The sequence below is a fragment of the Rattus norvegicus genome, chromosome 17, assembly GCF_036323735.1.
Source record: "Rattus norvegicus strain BN/NHsdMcwi chromosome 17, GRCr8, whole genome shotgun sequence".
Taxonomy (NCBI): domain Eukaryota; kingdom Metazoa; phylum Chordata; class Mammalia; order Rodentia; family Muridae; genus Rattus; species Rattus norvegicus.
Genome location: NC_086035.1, coordinates 63447827 through 63468335, shown reverse-complemented (window position 1 = coordinate 63468335; position 20509 = coordinate 63447827). Strand labels below are relative to the sequence as shown.

Here is a 20509-nt window from a genome sequence, read left to right as displayed (position 1 = left end):
AATCTGAAGAATTGGATATAATCTTAGTTCCATTCCAACTCTTAGTTCTACTACGAACCCTCTGTGTACTGTATACATTCCCTGAGATTCAACCCTTTTTCCTTAACACATACATGATAGGAACTTTTTCAGTAGAGTGAGGTAACCCAATCACAGAAAAACACACATGGTATGTACTCATTGATAAGTGGCTATTAGCCCAAATGCTTGAATTACCCTAGATGCCTAGAACACATGAAACTCAAGACGGATGATCAAAATGTGAATGCTTTACTCCTTCTTTAAAAGGGGAACAAGAATACCCTTGGCAGGGAAGAGAGAGGCAAAGATTAAAACAGACACAGAAGGAACACCCATTCAGAGCCTGCCCCACATGTGGCCCATACATATACAGCCATCCAATTAGACAAGATGGATGAAGCAAAGAAGTGTAGGCCGACAGGAGCCGGATGTAGATCGCTCCTGAGAGACACAGCCAGAATACAGCAAATACAGAGGCGAATGCCAGCAGCAAACCACTGAACTGAGAATAGGACCCCCGTTGAAGGAATCAGAGAAAGAACTGGAAGAGCTTGAAGGGGCTCGAGACCCCATATGTACAACAATGCCAAGCAACCAGAGCTTCCAGGGACTAAGCCACTACCTAAAGACTATACATGGACTGACCCTGGACTCTGACCTCATAGGTAGCATTGAATATCCTAGTAAGAGCACCAGTGGAAGGGGAAGCCCTGGGTCCTGCTAAGACTGAACCCCCAGTGAACTAGATTGTTGGGGGGAGGGCAGCAATGGGGGGAGGATGGGGAGGGGAGCACCCATAAAGAAGAGGAGGGGGAGGGATTAGGGGGATGTTTGCCCGGAAACCGGGAAAGGGAATAACACTCGAAATGTATATAAGAAATACTCAAGTTAATAAAAATAAATAAATAAATAAAAAGATTTATTGTAAATAACTTGCAAATCAAAACCATTGAAGAGCAAGATTAGCCAGCTCCAATGTTTGTCCATCTCAATGATCTTCTATGCATTCAGATCAGTTCTGCTGACTCCGTGAAGCTTCCAACTGGATTTCACACTTTCACTATCAATATATTTTATGTTTTTATCAACCACAAAAGGATGAAAAGTTCATGACAGAGTTGAACCTAGAGAAATAATTAACTTTAATTATCTTTAATGACCCAGGTGTCCATTACCTGCATTCTGTCCTTCCTCATCAGTAAGATTTTCCCTCTTCAGTTCTTTCTACATGTTATATTATACTTACACACATATTAGAGGTCAGGATCTGCAACTGAGGGAAAATATGTAGCTGTTTCCTTTCTGAAAAAAATTCATATTTCTTTTGCACTGAATAGCATTTCATTTTAAAAATGAACTAGGTTTTCATAATCTATCTGTTGATAGACAGCTAGGTTGGTTCCCTCCCCATTGTGAACAGAGCAACAATAAACATGGGTTATGGTTCCAAAGTAAAGCAGGTCTACAACTTATCATAGAAGTTCACTGGACTTAATTATAGATAGAAAAAGAAGTAGAAATCAACTTATCCATAGGAAAAGAATGATTACCTTTGGTATATACACAGGATGAAATATGGACAGCCATTAAAATTCATCTTATTGCTCAATAAAGGCATAGTTGGGGAGAAGGAAAATGACTCAGTCAGTATAGCAACTGCTGCCCAGGCATAGGGGCCTGAATTTAAATGATGGCCATCTACATAGGAAAGCCAGGTGTGGTTGGACACGTCTGTAAGCCAAGCACTGGAGGGGCAAAGAGAAGACAGATCCCAGAGCTAACCGGCCAGCCAGTCATAGAAGTCAGTGAGCTCTGGGTTCAGTGAGAGGTCCTGCCTCAAAGGATATGACAGAGAGCATAGTGGAAGGTACCCCATGGCTTTCTTTGGCTTCCAGACAGACGTGCAAACACATACACATGAACACACACATACATATACACACAGAGAGACACTATAGACACAAAGAAAACAAAACAGGAAAGAACAATAAGACTGATATAGCAATGCTGCAGATTGAATCCTTTCAAGTGAAGAGTGCACAAGAGTGACTATACCATTTCTTATAGTTTTAGAGCTAGCATCTCTCAAGGAATCGGTAAAATAATTAAATTCCATTTGAAATGCTTATGCCTTTGAATAGCTTTATAATAAGCTGAAAGAGTTTATTTCTGTAACATCATTTTTAATTCTTTACGAAAGTGATATTAAATATCAAATTTCTCTAGTCTTTAATTTTATAAAGGGTTTTTAATATTATGTGCATATGTATATTCCTAAATAAATGTATGTGCACCACATGTGTCCAAGTACCCACTGAGAGAAGAAGAGGATGTCAGATCCCTTAGAACTAGAGATACACGTGGTAGTCAGCCTTCTAATGTGGATGGTGGGAACTGAACTCGGGTCTTCTTTGAGGATAATAAGTACTCTTAATTGATGAGCCATTTTTATATAATTTTATTCATATCAATTATGGAAGCAACAAGTGAGTATAAGTCATTTTCATGGAATTCATACTAATAAATGGAATATATATAAATATATATGTGTGTGTGTGTGTGTGTGTGTGTGTATTTTAATGTAAAAGTACCATAGACAGAAGGCAAATAACTGAACATAGGAAAATAAAACTTTATTTATAAAAGCAGATGATGGACAGGGACTTGGTTCAAAGCCCTCAGTTTACTACTCCTTGCTCCTGGTTACTTTCTTATTTCAAATACTACCATTCTTGTCCCAGCAAATCTTTAGTAAACACGAGGACATGCTCATGATCTACACACTGGGGCTACAGATGTGAAAAAATTCAAAAGAGCCTTTCACTGGGGGCACTTATCAACAAACACACAAACATAAAATATAATATAAGTAAATTAGAAAACAGCCATGGGGTGAAGCTTAGAAGATCACTCAGTGTCTAAGGGTACTAACTGCATCAACACGAGGAACTTAGTTCAAATCCCCTGCATTCATATAGGAAGTAGGCCTGACCACACACATCTGCCTGTAACTCCAGAGCTGCAGGGACAAAGACAGGAGGATCCATGACGCTTGCTGAAGGCCAGATAGCTCCCAGTTCAGTGAGAGACACTGTCTCAAGTGAACAATATCCCAGCACAATGAAACAGATTTCCATAAAGCTTTGGACACACCCAACATCTATAAAATGCTGGCCCCACTTTCCTGCCCTTGACATTTGTGATCCTCTAGTCAGTTACCTTAAGTGACATTCCACCAGTAACAGCCTGGTGATATGTTTCTAAAGAAAGTCTTTCTGGCAGTGGGTCTTAGCATAATTAATGCAAATGAGTTCTTCAACTGATTATATACGTCTGAGACATGCCCACCCTGTTTGTAAGTCTGTTCACACAGTTTATACGTCTTATGGTGAAGTTGCCTCTTGTAGTGTAGGACAGATGGCCTTGACAAGATTTTGCTTTCTCTGGTGTGAGTCTCTAGTCCCAAAGCAGAGGTTGTGTGACGAGCATACAAGCACAGCCTAAAAGCTAGCAGCCTCTGGGATGTGAGACAAAACAGCCATGAAAACCTAGAGCTGGGGCTACAAACCAAAGAAGCTACAACAGATCGTGAGCATCTCCTAAGGATTAGCAAACACCTCGTTCTTTACCCTTCCTCAAATACAGATGGGAAGCCACATACCCAACCTCAACAATATGGGACAAATTTGATTTCATATAAATTTAAATCAAAAGCTAATGCATGGTTCCTTTTCTAGCTTCAAGACATATATAAAACTAGCCTCATGTTCATGCATGTGCACATATACAAATAATAAAATCCCACACATAAAAAAGGACTCGTCTTTCTGAATCGGGGTGAATTTTCAGTTCTATCATTTTTTTTCTTCAGAATTCTTTTTCTTCTTACATCTGTATAAAATCCCACTGTGCGTATATACCATATTTTTACTACGTGAATAGAACATCTCTGTGGTGAGACAAAGAAGTCTCTATCCCAAAAGTGATATAATTGGCTCACATGGTCGTTCTATTTTGTTTCTTTTTCTTTTTTTTTTTTTTAATGTTTTACAAAACCTCCACCCTGGATGTCTTTATGGTAGAATTTACCCACTGTATAGAACTTAAAAGTGTCAACCTCTCTGGCAAACAGCAATCTACAAGGAAATGAGACCTGTCTTTTAGTCACGTTTGTCACTCCAGATTCTGAGATTAGGGACTTCCTGAGCCATGTCAGATTCTCATTCCCTTTTGGTAAAGTTAATAAATAAGAAAATGCTCTAAAACCACTGATGAACCAGGGATATCCTGAATGAAGTGTTAATGCTGTGGGACACGATCTTAGTGGCCACCATTTCTTCTGTTGTACACACAGACATTCCAAACTCATCAAAACTAAGTAAGTGGGGTAGGTGTCATTTCAGCTGTGATAATCTCAAGGGTGTCTGATCAGATCAGCCACATGTCACCATAGTGCCCAGAAACTTACAGAGGCAACTCATATGCCCACTCACCCTAAAACTACTACTGGGCCTGGTCGTGAACCAGGGGGACAAACAGATGCATTGTATTGAAAACACAAATGGCTAAACACCATGGCTCTTACCGTCACCAACATCAAAGTCCTTGAAAGCCAGCTCGGAGCCTGAGTCATCCAGCAGGATCTCACCGTTCAGAGTGAACATCATGGTGTGTTCATTCATATCAACCATGCAGCCCACGACATCACCTGCTTGCCAAGAACGCCCGTAGTGTTCATTGCCCTGGTGCCACCGCTGGGCCTATGGGAGGTAGAAGAGACCACCATAGAAGATCAGCAACAGAAGGATGATCTTAGTTGGAACTACCAGTCTAGAGCCAAGCAGGGGGTAAAGAGATGCCTCGGGAGTCTAAATCCCTACAGTGTGCACAGAAGAGGTATTATGAGCAAAGCAGATGCTATTTCATCCTTTCAAGTTGATCTAACTGTATGTACTATGGGTTGTTTTTCTATAATATCGCATGTACAGTTAAGAAAGAAAAGAAGAACGAGAGAAAGGAAACCTTTCTCATATTTGCCTTTCTCACAATAAAATCACTCTTCTTGATGTTACTTAAACAAAATGAAATTCTGGAAACTTCTCAGTTCCTTTGTAACATCATCAAAGCTTCAAATCACATCTTAAAAATACTCTGAAGGTATCTGTGAAAATGAACAAGCCCCAAACCAAACCTGGATACCAGCCCACTTGTAAACACAGTTAGATACAGTTTCAAATGCGAGCTTGGGTTACACTCATTTATAGGTAAAAAGTCACTCGTATGAGTTACTTTGTCACATAAATCCTTTTAACTTATTTGGAAGTACCACCTTCATTGTGATTTGTATATAATGTGTTTTTTATACAAATGTGTTACTGCATTTATATAAAATACTGATAATAGCCTCAATGTAATATATTGCTTTAAAATTTTTAAACTAAATGATGCATCAAAGGCATTTCAACTCAGAATTTCCCTTGCACCTCTATTGTCTCCTTACCCTACTTGTGTCCTCAAAGTTAAACTTCTTTTTTTTTTATCTGTAGGCTCTGGGTTCGGCAGGAATGGAACTCCAATTTCTGAAGTTTATTTCTGGCTCTGGTCCACTAGGTCTGGTCACCAGCAAGAATGATACTAAAGCCGCTTCGTTTGTTTGTTTGTTTGTTTGTTTGTTTGTTTGTTTGTTTAGATAAGGTCTCTCTACATGAAACCCAGGTTGGGCCTGAGCATATGATCCTCCTGCCTCAGCTTCCTTACTGCTGGGATTAAAGTATTCACCACAGCACCTGCTTCTTTGCCATTTCTAAGAGACAAGGAAGACCTCACTCTTTGACAATCTTTTGGTAAATTCACTGAATCTGTAGGGCAGTAAAGAGTCCTGAGACGACTAAAAAGACATATCCAAGGTCTGCTGTGAGACCAGCAGGAAATCTGGCATCCATACATACAAGCAGGGTTAGGCCAGTTCTCAGCAAAGGCTACTCACCTTAAAGCCGTCAAAAGCGAAGGCACGTTCATCAGAACCCAGTTCTAGATCCGGTTGGCAGCCTGGCCTGCTCCATCCCACCCTCATGTCTCCAGCAGTGACGGCCTCAAATTCAAAGTACCAGCGCCCAGCCTTTACTGCATAGGTCTTCTCTGCCCTGAAGATGCGGAACCTCTCCCCAGTACCGCTGCACACCTCGGCTCTTGAGGCTGTGGGTTCGAGAGACTGGAGATCATTGGGTGGGAAGTTAAGAGGAAAAAAAAAAACAGGGCTTGACCTAACTCAGTCACAAAACCCACAGGGAGGCTGACTATTGAACTCCGCACCTTCTCCTGCTTCAACATCTACCCTCGGGTGTGTCAGATGTAACCATCCAGGACAGTAGAGAGCCAGACAGGACTTCCTGGGAAGGTTGGGGAGGAGCTCCAGTACTGACCACACAGGTGGCCTTCCACTTGCTGCCCCTTTCAGAATGCATTTCAGAGAAAAAGCCATCCAGTCCTGGATGGTTTAGAAATGGATGACTACAAGAACACATTCCTTTCAAATCTTAGGTGAGAATTTTAAAAAAAAAATACATTGTTATAAAAGAAAAAAAGCATATAACTACCCTCCCTGCCTTGTGCCCCTCCTGTTGGCTACCACACTATTCAAACAATAGATCACCAGAAACAAAGGTACTCCAATCTCCTCCTAGGAGGAGAAAAAGTTCTGGGGCATCCAGAGAAAGAACTTCTGTCTGGGAACAAGATTTACAACTTAACCTGGTATCCTGTTGGAGGGACTGAACTGTGAAGATGCTGGAGGGGGAGGGGGAGGGGTGTACCTTCCTGGGGCTGCCTTGGTCTGCCGGTCACTTACCTTCTTTTGAAATTCAGATGCTGACTATGGTTAAGGCCAGGGCCTGGATCTATTTGTCCCTCCTCTCAGTGGGGTCACCTTAGATCAATCTTTCTCTTCTGCTTTTCACCATTGGTTTGTTTCAGTGGCTTATTAAGGACAGGTGCTAAACTATCTTGTTGGGGCATAGGCTGTGACCTGAACACTACTAAAAAGTAGACATTTATGAGTGAGTGTGGGAATGAAGAAGACAGAGAGAGCAGAGAATGATAGGGTGAGAGGGACAGAGCAGACAATGACTGCCTATGACTAAATTTTCACTACAGGGTGGCTAACAAGCTCAGGTCTACCATGAAGGAGTTTTCTGTTCTTCCACACTTTCAAAAGAGACTGCCACACCAACAAATGTGCCTAGAAATGGGGTACATACAGTTCTGTTGGGTCCTACCTTGGTGTTTCCCTTCCCCCTCGCTGAGCCTTTTAGCCTGCTATAGCAAGAAGTTGTTTACACCCTTGGCAGCTGCTCTTAGTCCCTGATTTGGGGCCGGGACTTTCCATGACACCCTTCCTCCCCACCGAGCCTTCCAGCTTGTTGTTAGGAAGTTGGTTATGCCCCTGATTGGGCCGGAACTTTCCACACACAGACTTTTCCTGTTTCCTGGTTGGGGATTTTCACCTGCTTGTTGTTTTCCACGGCTTTTGCCTCAGGTATATAAGGAGATCTCAGTAAACCCTTCGTGGCACTCTGAAAATGGGTGACCCGTGTACATGTTTTCTTTCAATCCCTCAGACCTACGCCCGATATTCCCACACTGGCAGTTGCGCGTCACAGTTCAAGATCAAAGCCAGTGGAGTACGAAGTGGGAAACACATGCTTGATATTCTATACCTGCACTGTCGGGGGGCGGGGGGCTATCTGCTACCTGTGGGTGTTGAGCACTTAAAATACTGCTTGTGTGACTGACAGGCAATTAACTTTTCTCAGTTTGACTCATGGGGCCAGTGCCCACCATACTGAGGTGGGCTTCGAAGAATACATGCTATTCTTCATAGAGATGGATATGTCTGCGTGTGTGTGTGTGTGTGTGTGTGTGTGTGTGTGTGTGTGTGTGTGTGTGTGTGTATGTTGACTATGAGACTGAGAGGACCAAGAAAAGAACCACAGACCACCTAGGCACCTGAAACCTACAGACAGAGTAATCCTGAGAAGTACAATCCACATTAATCTCAGAGACCCGGGCTAAAGATCTGGTCCACAGATACAGGAGGCAGTTAAGGGAAGAGATCACAACTGGTAAGGCCTGAGCTGGACCCCAAGGAACAAACTACAGTGACTTCAGGTTTGGGACACAATGCATATAGGTGGCAGCTCTCTCTTCCCACTCAGCTGCTGGCAGCTGGCACGGAGTTAACAGGTACCAGATAAATAGCTGCTTTTCATCTATTCCCATTCGAAGATTTGGGTGACATTTATAAATTATAAGAGTTCAATAAGTTGTCTATTGAGAAGAAATGATCAAATGAAACAGCAAAAGTAAAGCTGAGTGTGGCAGTACACTACACACTGTAATCACTGCACTCAGGAGGTACATAAAGAACTAGAGGCTAACTAGAGGCTAGCCTCAACTATATCACAGCACCGTGGAAGGCAGAGACAGGTGGATCTCCATGAGTTCTAAGCCTGCTAGAGCCAGGTAGTGAGATCCTGTCATATTATAAATAAATAGATGATAGATAGATTGACAGATAGATAGATATAGATAGATCAATAGATGATAGATAAATAGATAATAGATAGATCAGTCTATATAAGCTCTAGTAGGCAACAGTAGAGACACAGAATAACATGAGAGTAAAATAAAGCAAGAGAAGAAACACTGGCTGCCATGTCAGGTGGCTTCCTATCGTGAGTTGGATTAACACACTACTCTATAGCTCTTTCCAAATGATGGTGAGAGTAGGAATTACAGACAGGGGACTGGAGCATCTGCTGGCTCAGTTTTCAATAGCTAGTTTTGAATACACTGGAGAAATGTCTTTAGTTGTACACCCATTGCTGTGATCAGTAGGTCACAAACAAAATGAACAGACATGAATGAGAGGGAGGAACAGATCTGGGGGTGGGGGAGGTAAAAAAGTGGGTGGAGAGTCATCGATATACACTGTATACATTCAGGAAGTTGTCTAAAACAAATTTAGTTAATTAAAATTGTTCAGGACAGTTGCTGAATAAGTACATTTCTAAGGCAAAACATCCAATTTTGATACTTTAAGCAGCTTCCGTTGGGAGGTCACTAGTCCTCCATTCTGTCAATTCAAAACAGAAACAGACAAATAAAATTAAGAATTCATTTTCTGAGCATTCGGGAAGCTGATGCAGGAGGACTTCTCCAAGTTCCAGCTTAATTTGGGCTACAATGAGTTTCAGGTCAGTTGAAACTCTTATGAGACCTTGTCTCAAAATATACTCACGTATCCTGAGGAAACAGCTTACTAACCCTTTCTTAAGTAATGACTGCAGGCACATTAATCTAAGAGATCTAGAAATACAGTGTGATGTTCACACTTAGAGCTTCTTACTAGAAGTCTCCTGAGGTTTAGAATAAAACCTAAGTGTCACTGATAAATTCAAGCCATGCTTTTCCAAGGTACAGGATAATCCATTCTCTAGTCAACCAATTTACTAAGGCATCCTGGAGTCATTATCTATCCACTGTTACATTTCTGGGACATCAGAAGTTATAACTATAAAGTTTAGGGTTGAGGAAAGCAAACAGAAACATTCTTTGATTAAAACATTCCAAATATTTGGGAGCCAATTTTGACATAAAATTTTATGACAGGATCTGGAGAGATGGCTCAGCTGTTAGGAGCACATATTTCTCTTGAAGATCTCAGTTCAGTTCCCAGCAGCCAAGTCAGGGAGCCCACAACCAATTATAACTAAAGTTCCAAAGTATCTTTCTCCCTCTTCTGAGGTCCCTGGGCATTGATCACATGAGCTCAAGCACCTGCGGAGCTGGCTTGAGAAGCAAACAGATCTTTCCCCAGCTTCAAGCACAAGACCCAAGGAAGGCCAAAGTGTCACATCCCTGTCAAAGACACAGAACTCCATTCCAAGTAGAAAAGCCACACACTGTGTTTGATTCACAGACACTTATTAGTATGTAGCTCTAACCTGTGTGAGTTTGACAAATGATGTTTATATCGAGATAATAAATAGAATACATGACATAAAAAAAAACAAAAACAAAAACAAAAGAAACCAACAAACAAAAAAACCCAACCCTTCAGCAGGTACCTTTCTCCTGGACATGATCAAGGTTATTGGGACTCAAATCAAGGCAGTTGGGAAATAGATCTGATCAGAGACTGTGTTCCCTGAACCTACAGAGCTGGCCAAGAATAGGTACATGGTGACTGATCAGACAAGAGTGAGGGTTTATTCTATGTCCAATTTTCCTCACCAGACCACAGGCTTAGAGGCCACCAACCACTAGAGGGCAGTGAGACCTAACTATGTTTGAAATTAACAAATTACACCCAGCAGCAAAGAAGGCAGCTTTAGTCTCTTAAAAGTTTTATACATTATCTAGAATGTGCCAGGTGTGATTATATCATACTTTAAAAATAATTGGTACCGAACCAGCCACCCTTTCAACTTCCTCGCATTACATTTAGTAAAGTAATTCAGATCTCGATAAAAATCTTGTAGTGAGTAAGAACATATTCCACTTTCAGAGGTTTTAATACATCATTGAGAACAATACTCCTAAATACCACAACTCAAATAATGGTGAGCATTTCAGTCGGAATAGGTGAGCACTCTCCTGAAAAGTGGGGAATAAATCAGAGCTATGAGAAATTACACAAAGTTAGACTCGATTTTTGCAACCTTTTCTGCGTTTAACTTAATCAAATGTAAGCCACAGCAGAAGAGGAAGTTACAGACTAATGTTTCATTTTTTAAAAAAAAAATCTTTATCTATTGTTATTAACGAGGGGGTAACATGTGCCACTGTGCACATGTGGAAGTCAGAAGGCAGCTTTGTGAAGTCTAATTCTCTCCTATGTTAACAGGGGTTCCAGAAACTGAACTCTAGCTCTCTAGCTTTCACAGCAGGTGTCTTACCCATGAGCTACCTCTCAGGCCTCAAATTGATGCTTTTAATCGTATGTAAGCAATCGCTAGACTGATGTGGTCTTATACCATAAAAACTTTCACACCTCTTAATCTCTACTTTAGAAAAATCAGTTTTTCCCAAAGGCTTCCCAACTAGTGTCTCCACCTCCCAGCATCCTCCCCCACCAATCTGTCCCCACTCTCTGTTACCATAGTTATGTTTCTATGGTAAACTGGGATGGCATTGCAAACTCCTGCCTGACAAGTTCCTAGGGCAGGTACTCTCTGCTTAAATATCTCCACGAATCTCAGTTAGGGTTTCAATATATTCCTTGTTTTGCCTTAATTATCTTCCTGTCATGCGTGGCTGCTGTCTTCTGACCTGTGCCCTACATTTGGCCCAAGGACAGAACCATTTTTCGCGTCTTTCTGTGTGCAATTATGCCATACACACTCTCTGTTTGGATGAAAATGTCTCCCTGTGATTTCCAATAGCTAATGTTTTGATTGGTTCAGATTCTAAGGCAGAAAATGATCTCTCCCATAAATGATACCTCGAACGGGTAAGTTAATCCTTTGCACCCACTTTTTGTAATGTGCTATGTGTAATCTTCTACGAAGGAGACATATTATTAGAAACATCTCGCCTCCCATTGCAACAGAACACAACCCTTGCCTCCTTGATTACTGCTTATGTGACTTCACAAAGACAGAGAGTTGTCAACTGTTTCTCCACGTGTTTGTATGTATTCACATGTAGATGTGCACATGGTGGGGGATTCGTGAGTATGCTCAGGAATGTAGAGCTCAGACATCACTGTCCCTCCGGTGTCTCCTTTTATAACTCTCTCCCTCATTTTCTGATGCAGGATGTCACACTGAACCTAAAGCTCTCTGATTCAGTTAGACAAGCTGCCCGGCAAGCTTCGAGAAGGATCTATCTCCATCTCCAGGCTGTGGTTAAGAATACCAGACCTCGGTTCTTGCCTGTTTTATGTGGGATCTTGGGATCATTGTTAGCTTACAGAGGATCCCTTTGGATCCTCCCAGGGACCCAGCAATGGCTTGGGATATTTTTGTTACCTCATGTTGTTAGCTGTTTTAAACATATAAACTACAGGAAACCCACTCAGACCTACCTCTCATGGACCAAATAGACTCCACCCAGATAAGTACATCTATCTAAAGTTCCCGCCTACTACCTATTCCAAAGGGTGGGATTCCTCTGGGTTTCAAATGTACATCTAAAAAAATCCTTTTTCTTCCAAATGTGCTTAATCTTACTCTACCTATAATAAATATGTGTGTGTGTGTGTGTGTGTGTGTGTGTGTGTGTGTGTGTGTGTTCCAGCATCTTGTCAAGTCCAGGCGCTTACTACACCCAGGACAGCTCCAGAGAAGCCACCTCCAGATGTTCCAATCTCCTCTCACAGACACAGATGCTTCTACTGGACCTGTTCCTTCTGACCTATCCTCAGATGGTTCCACAGACACTAGACAACAGCCAACTAGGAAACAGCCAACCATAAGACTGGACAAACATCCCATACCCACTTCTCTAGGTTCCCTAGAGACATGTTGCCCGCAAAGCAAGTGGGAAGTAGTCAGAGATCATGACAATCCTATTCTTGTTCCACCATCGCCTCTAACTTTTCTTTTTTAATTAAACCTAAATGGGGAAATGTTGATATTATGTCTAACTCCACCCCCACAGCTACCTGGCAACAGCCAGGTATGCTCTGCCCCACAGTTGCCTAGCAACAGCCAGCTGTACCTGACTATAAAGGGGGCTGCTTGCCCCCTCCTCTCCCTCTTGCTCTCTCTTCTCTGCTCTGCTCTTGTGCCCTCTTCCCCTTCATCCCTTCTCTTCCCACCCCTCCCCCTTTCCTTTCATTTGCTCATGGCCAGCCTTTGCTTCTCCCCTCTTCTACTCTTCTCCTCTCATTAAACCTTTCCACGTGGAACCATGTTGGCTTGGTGTACTCTGTCTGGACTCGAGCCGAGATTTAAACCCCAACAGTTATCACCTGCACCACAGGGATCACAGAGGAACCTGTGGCAGTCTGTTCTCTCCTACCATTTCCACCATGTGGGGGCTGGGTACTGCGCTCCAGTCATGAGTCCTGGAAGCAAGAACATGTCTCACTGGTCCCGGTTCCTTCTTTCCTTCCTGAACTATACTATGTGCTACATTTTCTTGCCTCATGATCTATCTCCCTACCTGCTCTAAACCTTAGCCCAAACTCTCAACCAGTTCCTTGCTCTGCTGAGTTTTCTGGAAACAGGCATGCACACACACACACACACACACACACACACACACACACACACGCATGCATGCACACATGCACAGACACACAGGTTGGTGACTGTATTAACACCGTCTACATTTCATGAGACCATGAATGTTTCTCTGGAATCTTCTCATCTATTTGCATTCTTCCTTCTAACCTTTGCTGCCGATGCCATTACTTGAGTAAAGAAAGCTCAGAATCCTCTGCTCCACAGATTAAGGAACCACTCATCCCTCCAAAGTTCAGAGAAGTAACCATTAGCATCTCTTCTAGGCTTCCACCCAACAGTTACCTAGCAACAGCCAGGTAGGCCTGGCTTGCTATAAAAGAGATTGCTTGGCCTGTCTTCACTCTCTCTGCCCCTTTTCTCTCTCTGACACCCTCCCCGTTTCTCCATCACTCTCCTGCCCCCTTCCCCCTTTCCCCTTCCCCCTTCCCCCTTCCCCCTCCTGGCAGGCCTAGGCCTCTCCTCTCTTCTTTCTTGGTCCTTTTCTGTCCCCTCTCTCTGCCTCTACTCCCTTCTCAACTCCCCTTCCCATGCCCCCAAATAAACTCTATTCTATACTACACTGTCATATGGCTGGTAGCTGGGTGGGACTTGGGGAGTATTAGCATTTTGTCTAGGCTCTGCCCCACAGTTACCTGTCAAAAACCAGGTATGGCTGATTCACTATAAAAGGAGATGCCGCTGCCTGCCTGCCTCTCTCTCTCTCTCTCTCTCTCTCTCTCTCTCTCTCTCTCATGCCTTCTTGCTCTCACTCTGTCCCTCCCCCCCCTCTCTTCACATTCCCCTTCCCCTTCTCTTCACGTGCTCAAGGCTGGCCTATACTCATGTATTCCTTCTCCTCCCCCCACCCCACTACGCTCTCAACTCCCCTCCCCATGCCCTGAATAAACTATAGGCTGGTCCCCCATGGGATGCCTCACCCCCTTCCCCAATACCTCACCACACATCCTCCAAAACATATTCTTCCTCTCCTTATCTTTTTATAAACACAAGAGGGGGAATGCCTCCGCATGGGGCCTCTAAGACAACCCCTCCCACCTTACCATATCATGCTCTGCTAAACATATACTTGGTTTTATAAAACATATCAATAACCTAAAGTGACAGTTCTCAGAGCATGGACTCAGATATTTTTACCATGTCCATCCGCAGGGCCCTTTCTCCAGCTCCAAGATACACTGAAAAGCAACAGCCCCTCAGGCACAGAAACAAACCAGCCACCCACAAGTTTCCAGGGCAGGCAGAAGGGGGCAGAAATGCCTCCAAAGGCCAATTCAGAGATAACTGTCAAGATTTTACCTCCTAGTCTACATCTCACTTGCAAATTCTCTGTATTCGACCTGCTTTAAAAGGTAGCTCAATGCAAATACTCTTCTCCACAGGGACAGTTGTTAGAGCCAGCAGGGGCAATCCCTTTGCATAGCAGCTGCACCAGGTAGCGGTAACTTTGTAATAAACAACAGCTGAGCAAACAATATGACAGAGACACAGGGCAGGAGCTAGCCACAGCAGGTTGCATGGAGGGAAAAAACTCATTTTCCTAGAAATCTACAGAGTTGTGCTTTCGTTCCTGGCTATGCATATAATTCAGGAAAGACCTGAACAGAATTGCCATCTGGCCTTATCTGTGAAAGACCTTGAGGCTGTGAACAAGCAGTAAATGAATGCTAAGGTGAAATTACAAACTCTTCCATAGAATGTTAGAAGCCAGTCCCAAAGGGAAGCTGAAGCCTCTCCCTAGAGCCTCTTTCCCTACTTAAGGAAGACTCAGTCTATCCCTAGCTAAGGGGCCACTCTACAATATGACAAGCACACTCTACAACATTAGCTCTGAAAAGGTCCCCAAGAAAATGGTTACAATGTACACCATAACTAAATCCAGAGTTGCCACAATATATCATTTAAAATGTCCAGCTTCTCACAAAACTCCTAAGGTATGCAAAGACCACAAAGTATAGTACTGGATACAGGAAGAAAGGGACAGACAGCAGAACTTGATTCTAAAGAAGGCTGGGTCCTAAGAAACACTAACAACTTCAAAACGGTTTAAGAAAGTAAGAAAACTATGTAAAGAAACGAAATAAATGTGTAAGAGCTAGCAAGATGGTCCAGGAGGCAAAGGGTAGGGGCGGTAGCTCAGAGGTAACATGCCTGACTAGTATGCTGCGGGCAATCTCCAGTGCCAGGAAAAACAAGAACTGAGCAACCATCAATTTGAAGAGATGAGGCGCTGTTAGCAACAATCCGATGGCCATTAAAACAATGATACAGAGACAAGTGGATTTCCAGTGCCAGCAAAAACAAGAACCCCACAACCATCAGCTTGAAGGAGTGGGGTGATGCTAGCAATAAGTCCTACAGCCATTAGAACAACAATATGGAGGCAGTGGGCAACTCTATGCCAGAAAACACAGCTAGTTTAACTGTGCAAATGGGTTTATTGGTGAACATAACTCTTCTCCTAAAGCTCAACCTCCAGGCTCAGAGAGTGTCCATTAAAAAACTGGTAAAGACTATGGAAAAAAGGGGGGAAGCAGAAACAGAACAGATGATTCCTCCAGAAGATAGGCAGAGGGGCATCCCTACTCTCTGCTATGGGGCTGGCTTAACAGTCTATTAAAACACGAGGATATCCCAAGAGATTCCGACACCAACATTCCTTACGAAGATGGATGTGAAGATTCTTGTACGAGTTATTAGCAAACAGTTTTAGCTGTACACAGGAAAGGGAGACAATATATCAGGACTAACTAGAACTGTTCATAAAAGAATAAAAGAGAAAATAAATACCCTTCTTCGCAAGAGACAAAAACAAACGTATTCAACATTTCACAACTATTTGTGGCAAACTAGGAGGTCTGTTCAGTGTGGTGAATGATACTTATTTTTAAAAGGAGGATTTTCTTAGCTACTGAGAGTCCCTAACTCTAATAGCTGTTTCCTGCCCAGACAATGCACTCCACAGCCTTCCTCATCTTCCACAAAGTTCCTGAACTTTAGAGAGCCCTTATTCACCACTTCTTCTCAGCACTGGGTCTGCATAAGAATATGCTAGTCAATAGTCAGGTATGAATGGAGAATGGGTCCAGGGATACTATCCCTCTCTGTTGAACTATTTACTATTAGTAGATTCAATGAAAGGGGGACCATTGTGTACAGTTGTGTACCCGATGACCCTACTAGGCTCCAATGGACGAGTTCCAACCCAGTTGTCACAAAGGCAGCCCTAGGTAAACTAAATGGGTCACAATGTAAAAGTCATGAGTCTAGGACAAGAACTGAGAGATGAGAGTGTTGGTAATGATGGGGGGGGGGGTAGGGAGATAAGATGGCAAGAGTAATCCTAAAACACGTTTATGAAATTGTCAAGTAGCAAAACCAATCAATTAAAAAAAAGAAAATATATTAATCCAGGGAAATAGTTCAAGGATAAAGAGTTTTGTCTAGAATGGACAATGTCTTGAGTTTTGGTCCTGACATGGGAGAAAAAAAAAGACAAACAAAATCTTATTTATTGTTAATACCATGTCTAACAATGAAATGTTAAAATGATTCCCTTAGACTAAGACTAAGCCGGGCTACATCTCTTTCCACTTCTATTACACTTTGTTATGAATGCCTCACATATTCAGTAATTCAAAAAGTAAAATGTAATTATTATAAAAGGAAAACAACGAGAACTTGTTTATAAAGAGAGACCTCTTTGAAATTTATAAAAATAAACACAGCATACACACTCATACACATACACACACACCCCTCCAGATCAGCAAACATAAAATCAACCTACAAATAACAACTGTATCTCACATTATAAAACACCCTACTAACTGTAAGAAATATATATATATATATATATGTATATATATATATATATATATATACATATATATCTCCTTTATTCTAAAAAAAAGTCACTGAGAGAAACTAATAAGAAAGTATGTAGGATACCATGTTCATAAATGGGTGGACTATTGTTAAAAGGTCAATCTCCCACAATCGTTCTTTAAATTTAATTGTCATCTCATCAAAATTAAACACATAAAATAAATGCCAAGCAGAGGAATAACATTTGACTACATGGGAAGGTGAACCCTGCAAAGATGATGCACAGCCCTGAGCTACCCATTGATAAATAGATCTAATCCTTCAGGGGAAAATCCATATAAACTGTCAGCCTCAAGTGGACACCTAGAGTAAAAGAGGTATCCTTGCCCCCCCCCCTTATTTTAAGTGTTCCTGTAGCTTTGAAAACCCACTACACAATGTTGCAACCACCGGTGACAGCAAACCCAGTACCGTGGTCCTGATCAGGAGCTTCCAGGTGGTAGCCGTAGCCCAGCAGTGTTCGCACTGCCTCTCGGAGACTGTCTTTGTTGGACTTCTTGGTTCTGTCATCCAGAAGAGTGTAGGGAACCAGACGAGGGTTTCTCCTGTTCTTCACATCCTGTATCGGGGAGAAGGTTTGCGGTCAACTGAGCCATGCAGCAGGGCTGGGGATGGAAGGAAGGCTTGGCACAAATGAGACAAGCGCTGTGTTACAACCCCATAGCCAAAGCCTCCATATTTAAGGAGGAACCAGCAGTTTCTACTGTATCTTGGCTTAGGAGGAACTATGAGGTAGTGAAGCCTCTCTCTCTCTCTCTCTCTCTCTCTCTCTCTCTCTCTCTCTCTCTCTCTCTCTGTGTGTGTGTGTGTGTGTGTGTGTGTGTCTGTGTCTCTCTTTCCCTGTGTCTACACACACACACACACACACACACACACACACACACACAGAGTAGAGAAAAAAATGTAAGTCTGGAGACACCTGCCTGTAATCTCAGGACTTGGGAAATTGAAGCATGAGGTTTTCAAGTTCAATGTTATCCTTGACCACACAGTGAGATGTTATCTCAAACACAGGGGAGAGGGAAAAAAAAAAAAAAAGACAAGCTAAAGGGCTGGACAGGTACAAGGAATTCTGCTTTGTTTCTTCTTTGTCCCCTTCCTCTCACAGTTTATAATGAATGCCTGACCATCCACTGCTATCTGGGAACAAGTCATGTGGGTTGTTTGTGGGGACAGGGACATTCCAAAGCTACCCTCTCTCAAAACAAGCGATACCTCAGGAGCCTTCCCACCAACACAGCTTCAAACCCTATGGCCTGTTCCCCTCACTTCTGACAGGGTGCTGAGTTCTTCTATCTCAGCTTCCCAATCTAGAACCCTGTGACCCACATGAAGTCAGAGTGTGTGGACAGTCATTGGCAAGAGTCTGACCGCTGACGCAGTTCCTCGGGTTTCTGGGCACACGTGTGTTTTAGACCAACTGTGGGAGAATAAACAAGGGAGGAAACTACCAGTCAACTCTCTCCAGGAGTCCACAGCCTACTACTGAGCCAGATCATGTCACCAAAAAGAAAGTGAAAACTCAGAACTCAGTTTATCATTCAGACATTACGTTGCAAACGTGTGGGGCCCAGTAGGAAAGGTTACACACACACACACACACACACACACACACACACACAAACACACACAAACACACACAAACACAAACACACAATTCATCAAAATGGTAAATATATTTTTAAACAATCTTTTAGTCTTTATATGGAAATATGTTCTGTCTTTGAGCAATTATCCATTTTTCCCCTGAAAATCTTCTCATACAGGTGTTCCACCATGACCTATCAAGAGACATCCTAAGAAGAAAGTGAAGGTCTTTGGTTGGTGTCAGAAGACTTGAGCCTAGTCCTGTTCTGTGGCCTGCTGGCTGGACGGCATTGAGCAAAGTCTTATCCCTGGGGTCCTATGTCTACTATGTGTGAAGTGGGAATGAGACTCTTCCTTCCTTGGTGGAAATGTGAGTTACACACGGTAACTATGAAACTCTAAGCTTGGTGGCAGCGTCTAATAAAAATATGGTTGTGGAATGTGTCCATTGCCAGGCACTGCTATTGCCCTTTGCATTACACAATGAAGTCAGATATTTTGTTACTGAGGGCAACAGTAGTACACAGAATTTTAATAGCAAGACAGATTAAGATGTGCTTAATGCGTGAAGCTAAATTTCGCTTTCCCCCTCTGCTGTGCTGCCTCTGCCTCTCCAGCGACTTCCATGAGTTCTTCTATTCAGGAAATACTCCATGATCACTAAAATTACTCCACTCAAAATCTAGAAAAATTCTGAACATGTGTTTTCCTCCTACATTGAACAAAATCTCATTTGGTGTCCCAAACAGATGCAAGGCTGTTTGTTCACAGACTTTACTTATTCTTTGGGATGTCGTCATACCCAGATGGCACTGGAGGAGTAATTTACAGTGTACTGCCCCCCACAAGGGCGTTCAGTAACATGTAATACATCATCTTGCTACTCTGGAAAAAAAATGCAGAGCAAAGTCTTAAATGGAGTTCTGATGCTCAGAGTTGGACTGAGGAAGTGTGGATGTATTTATTATTATTATAGTTCAGTCTTCGTATTTCAAAAGTCCCTTCTAAACCACCTCAAGGAAGGGAATGCCCAAAACCACACTACAAACTGCTCTTGTAATATGATCCCCTCGGTGCAAGTGAAGGGTCATAGCTCGGCTGGCTGTGATGGCCACGCAGAGCTATGGTTACCTAAATTCTTTTTTAAAATGTAATTATTATTGTTGTATATATGACTGGAGGTGGGGTACTGCACGCCACAGTACACAGTGGAAGTCAGAGGTCGACCTTGCGGAGTTAATTTCCCCATTCTACCTTTACCTGGGTGGCAGGGGTGCAGCTCAGGTGGTGAAGCTTGAGAGGGCAGCACTTTAACTACTTTACCCACAGAGCCACCTCAGCAGTTTAGTGGTGCAGGGTTTGTCCAGATGGGTTAGCACACTAAGGAGTATCGAGATGAGATATCTGTAAAAAGCCATGCCTTTATGTCCTCAGCTAGAAAGGATGAGAGTCTACACTCCGAGACCCCTGGGTACCTGCTGGATGCCGTAAGTCCAGCCCTGCCGGATTCGGTCCCGGGCCCACACGTTGTGAGCATTTTCAGCCAACTTGTCCACCATTGCTTCCTGAGACGGGGTAAGTTTTATAAAGCTCAGATCCATGGGGGCAGGCTTGTATCCACTGGTCAGCTGGTAACTGCAAAGCAAACAGAGAAACTTCGAAATGCTCTTTTTGTTGAAATCCTGTGACAGTCCTGTCCTGGTCCATCCAATCCCAAGTATTCTGCTGAAGACTGTGGTGACCAGACCTATAGAGCAGTCAGT

At 42.8% G+C, this 20509-nt stretch overlaps 1 protein-coding gene across 20 annotated transcripts in view; it reads right to left on the bottom strand.

Annotated features, from left to right (window-relative positions):
• Ryr2 (ryanodine receptor 2) overlaps positions 1-20509 on the bottom strand; it is a 585615-nt gene that overhangs the window by 198806 nt on the left and 366300 nt on the right. For all 20 annotated transcript variants that reach the window (XR_005495333.2, XR_010058952.1, NM_032078.3 and 17 more), the window contains 4 exons: positions 20222-20381; positions 17571-17718; positions 6008-6216; positions 4607-4781 (listed from right to left, as the gene is read on the bottom strand). Coding sequence is in view for 18 of the 20 variants with exons in the window: in NM_032078.3 (NP_114467.2) it covers positions 4607-4781; positions 6008-6216; positions 17571-17718; positions 20222-20381 (692 nt within the window). In the remaining 2 variants the exon portion in view is untranslated. The remainder of the gene's footprint in view (positions 1-4606; positions 4782-6007; positions 6217-17570; positions 17719-20221; positions 20382-20509) is intronic.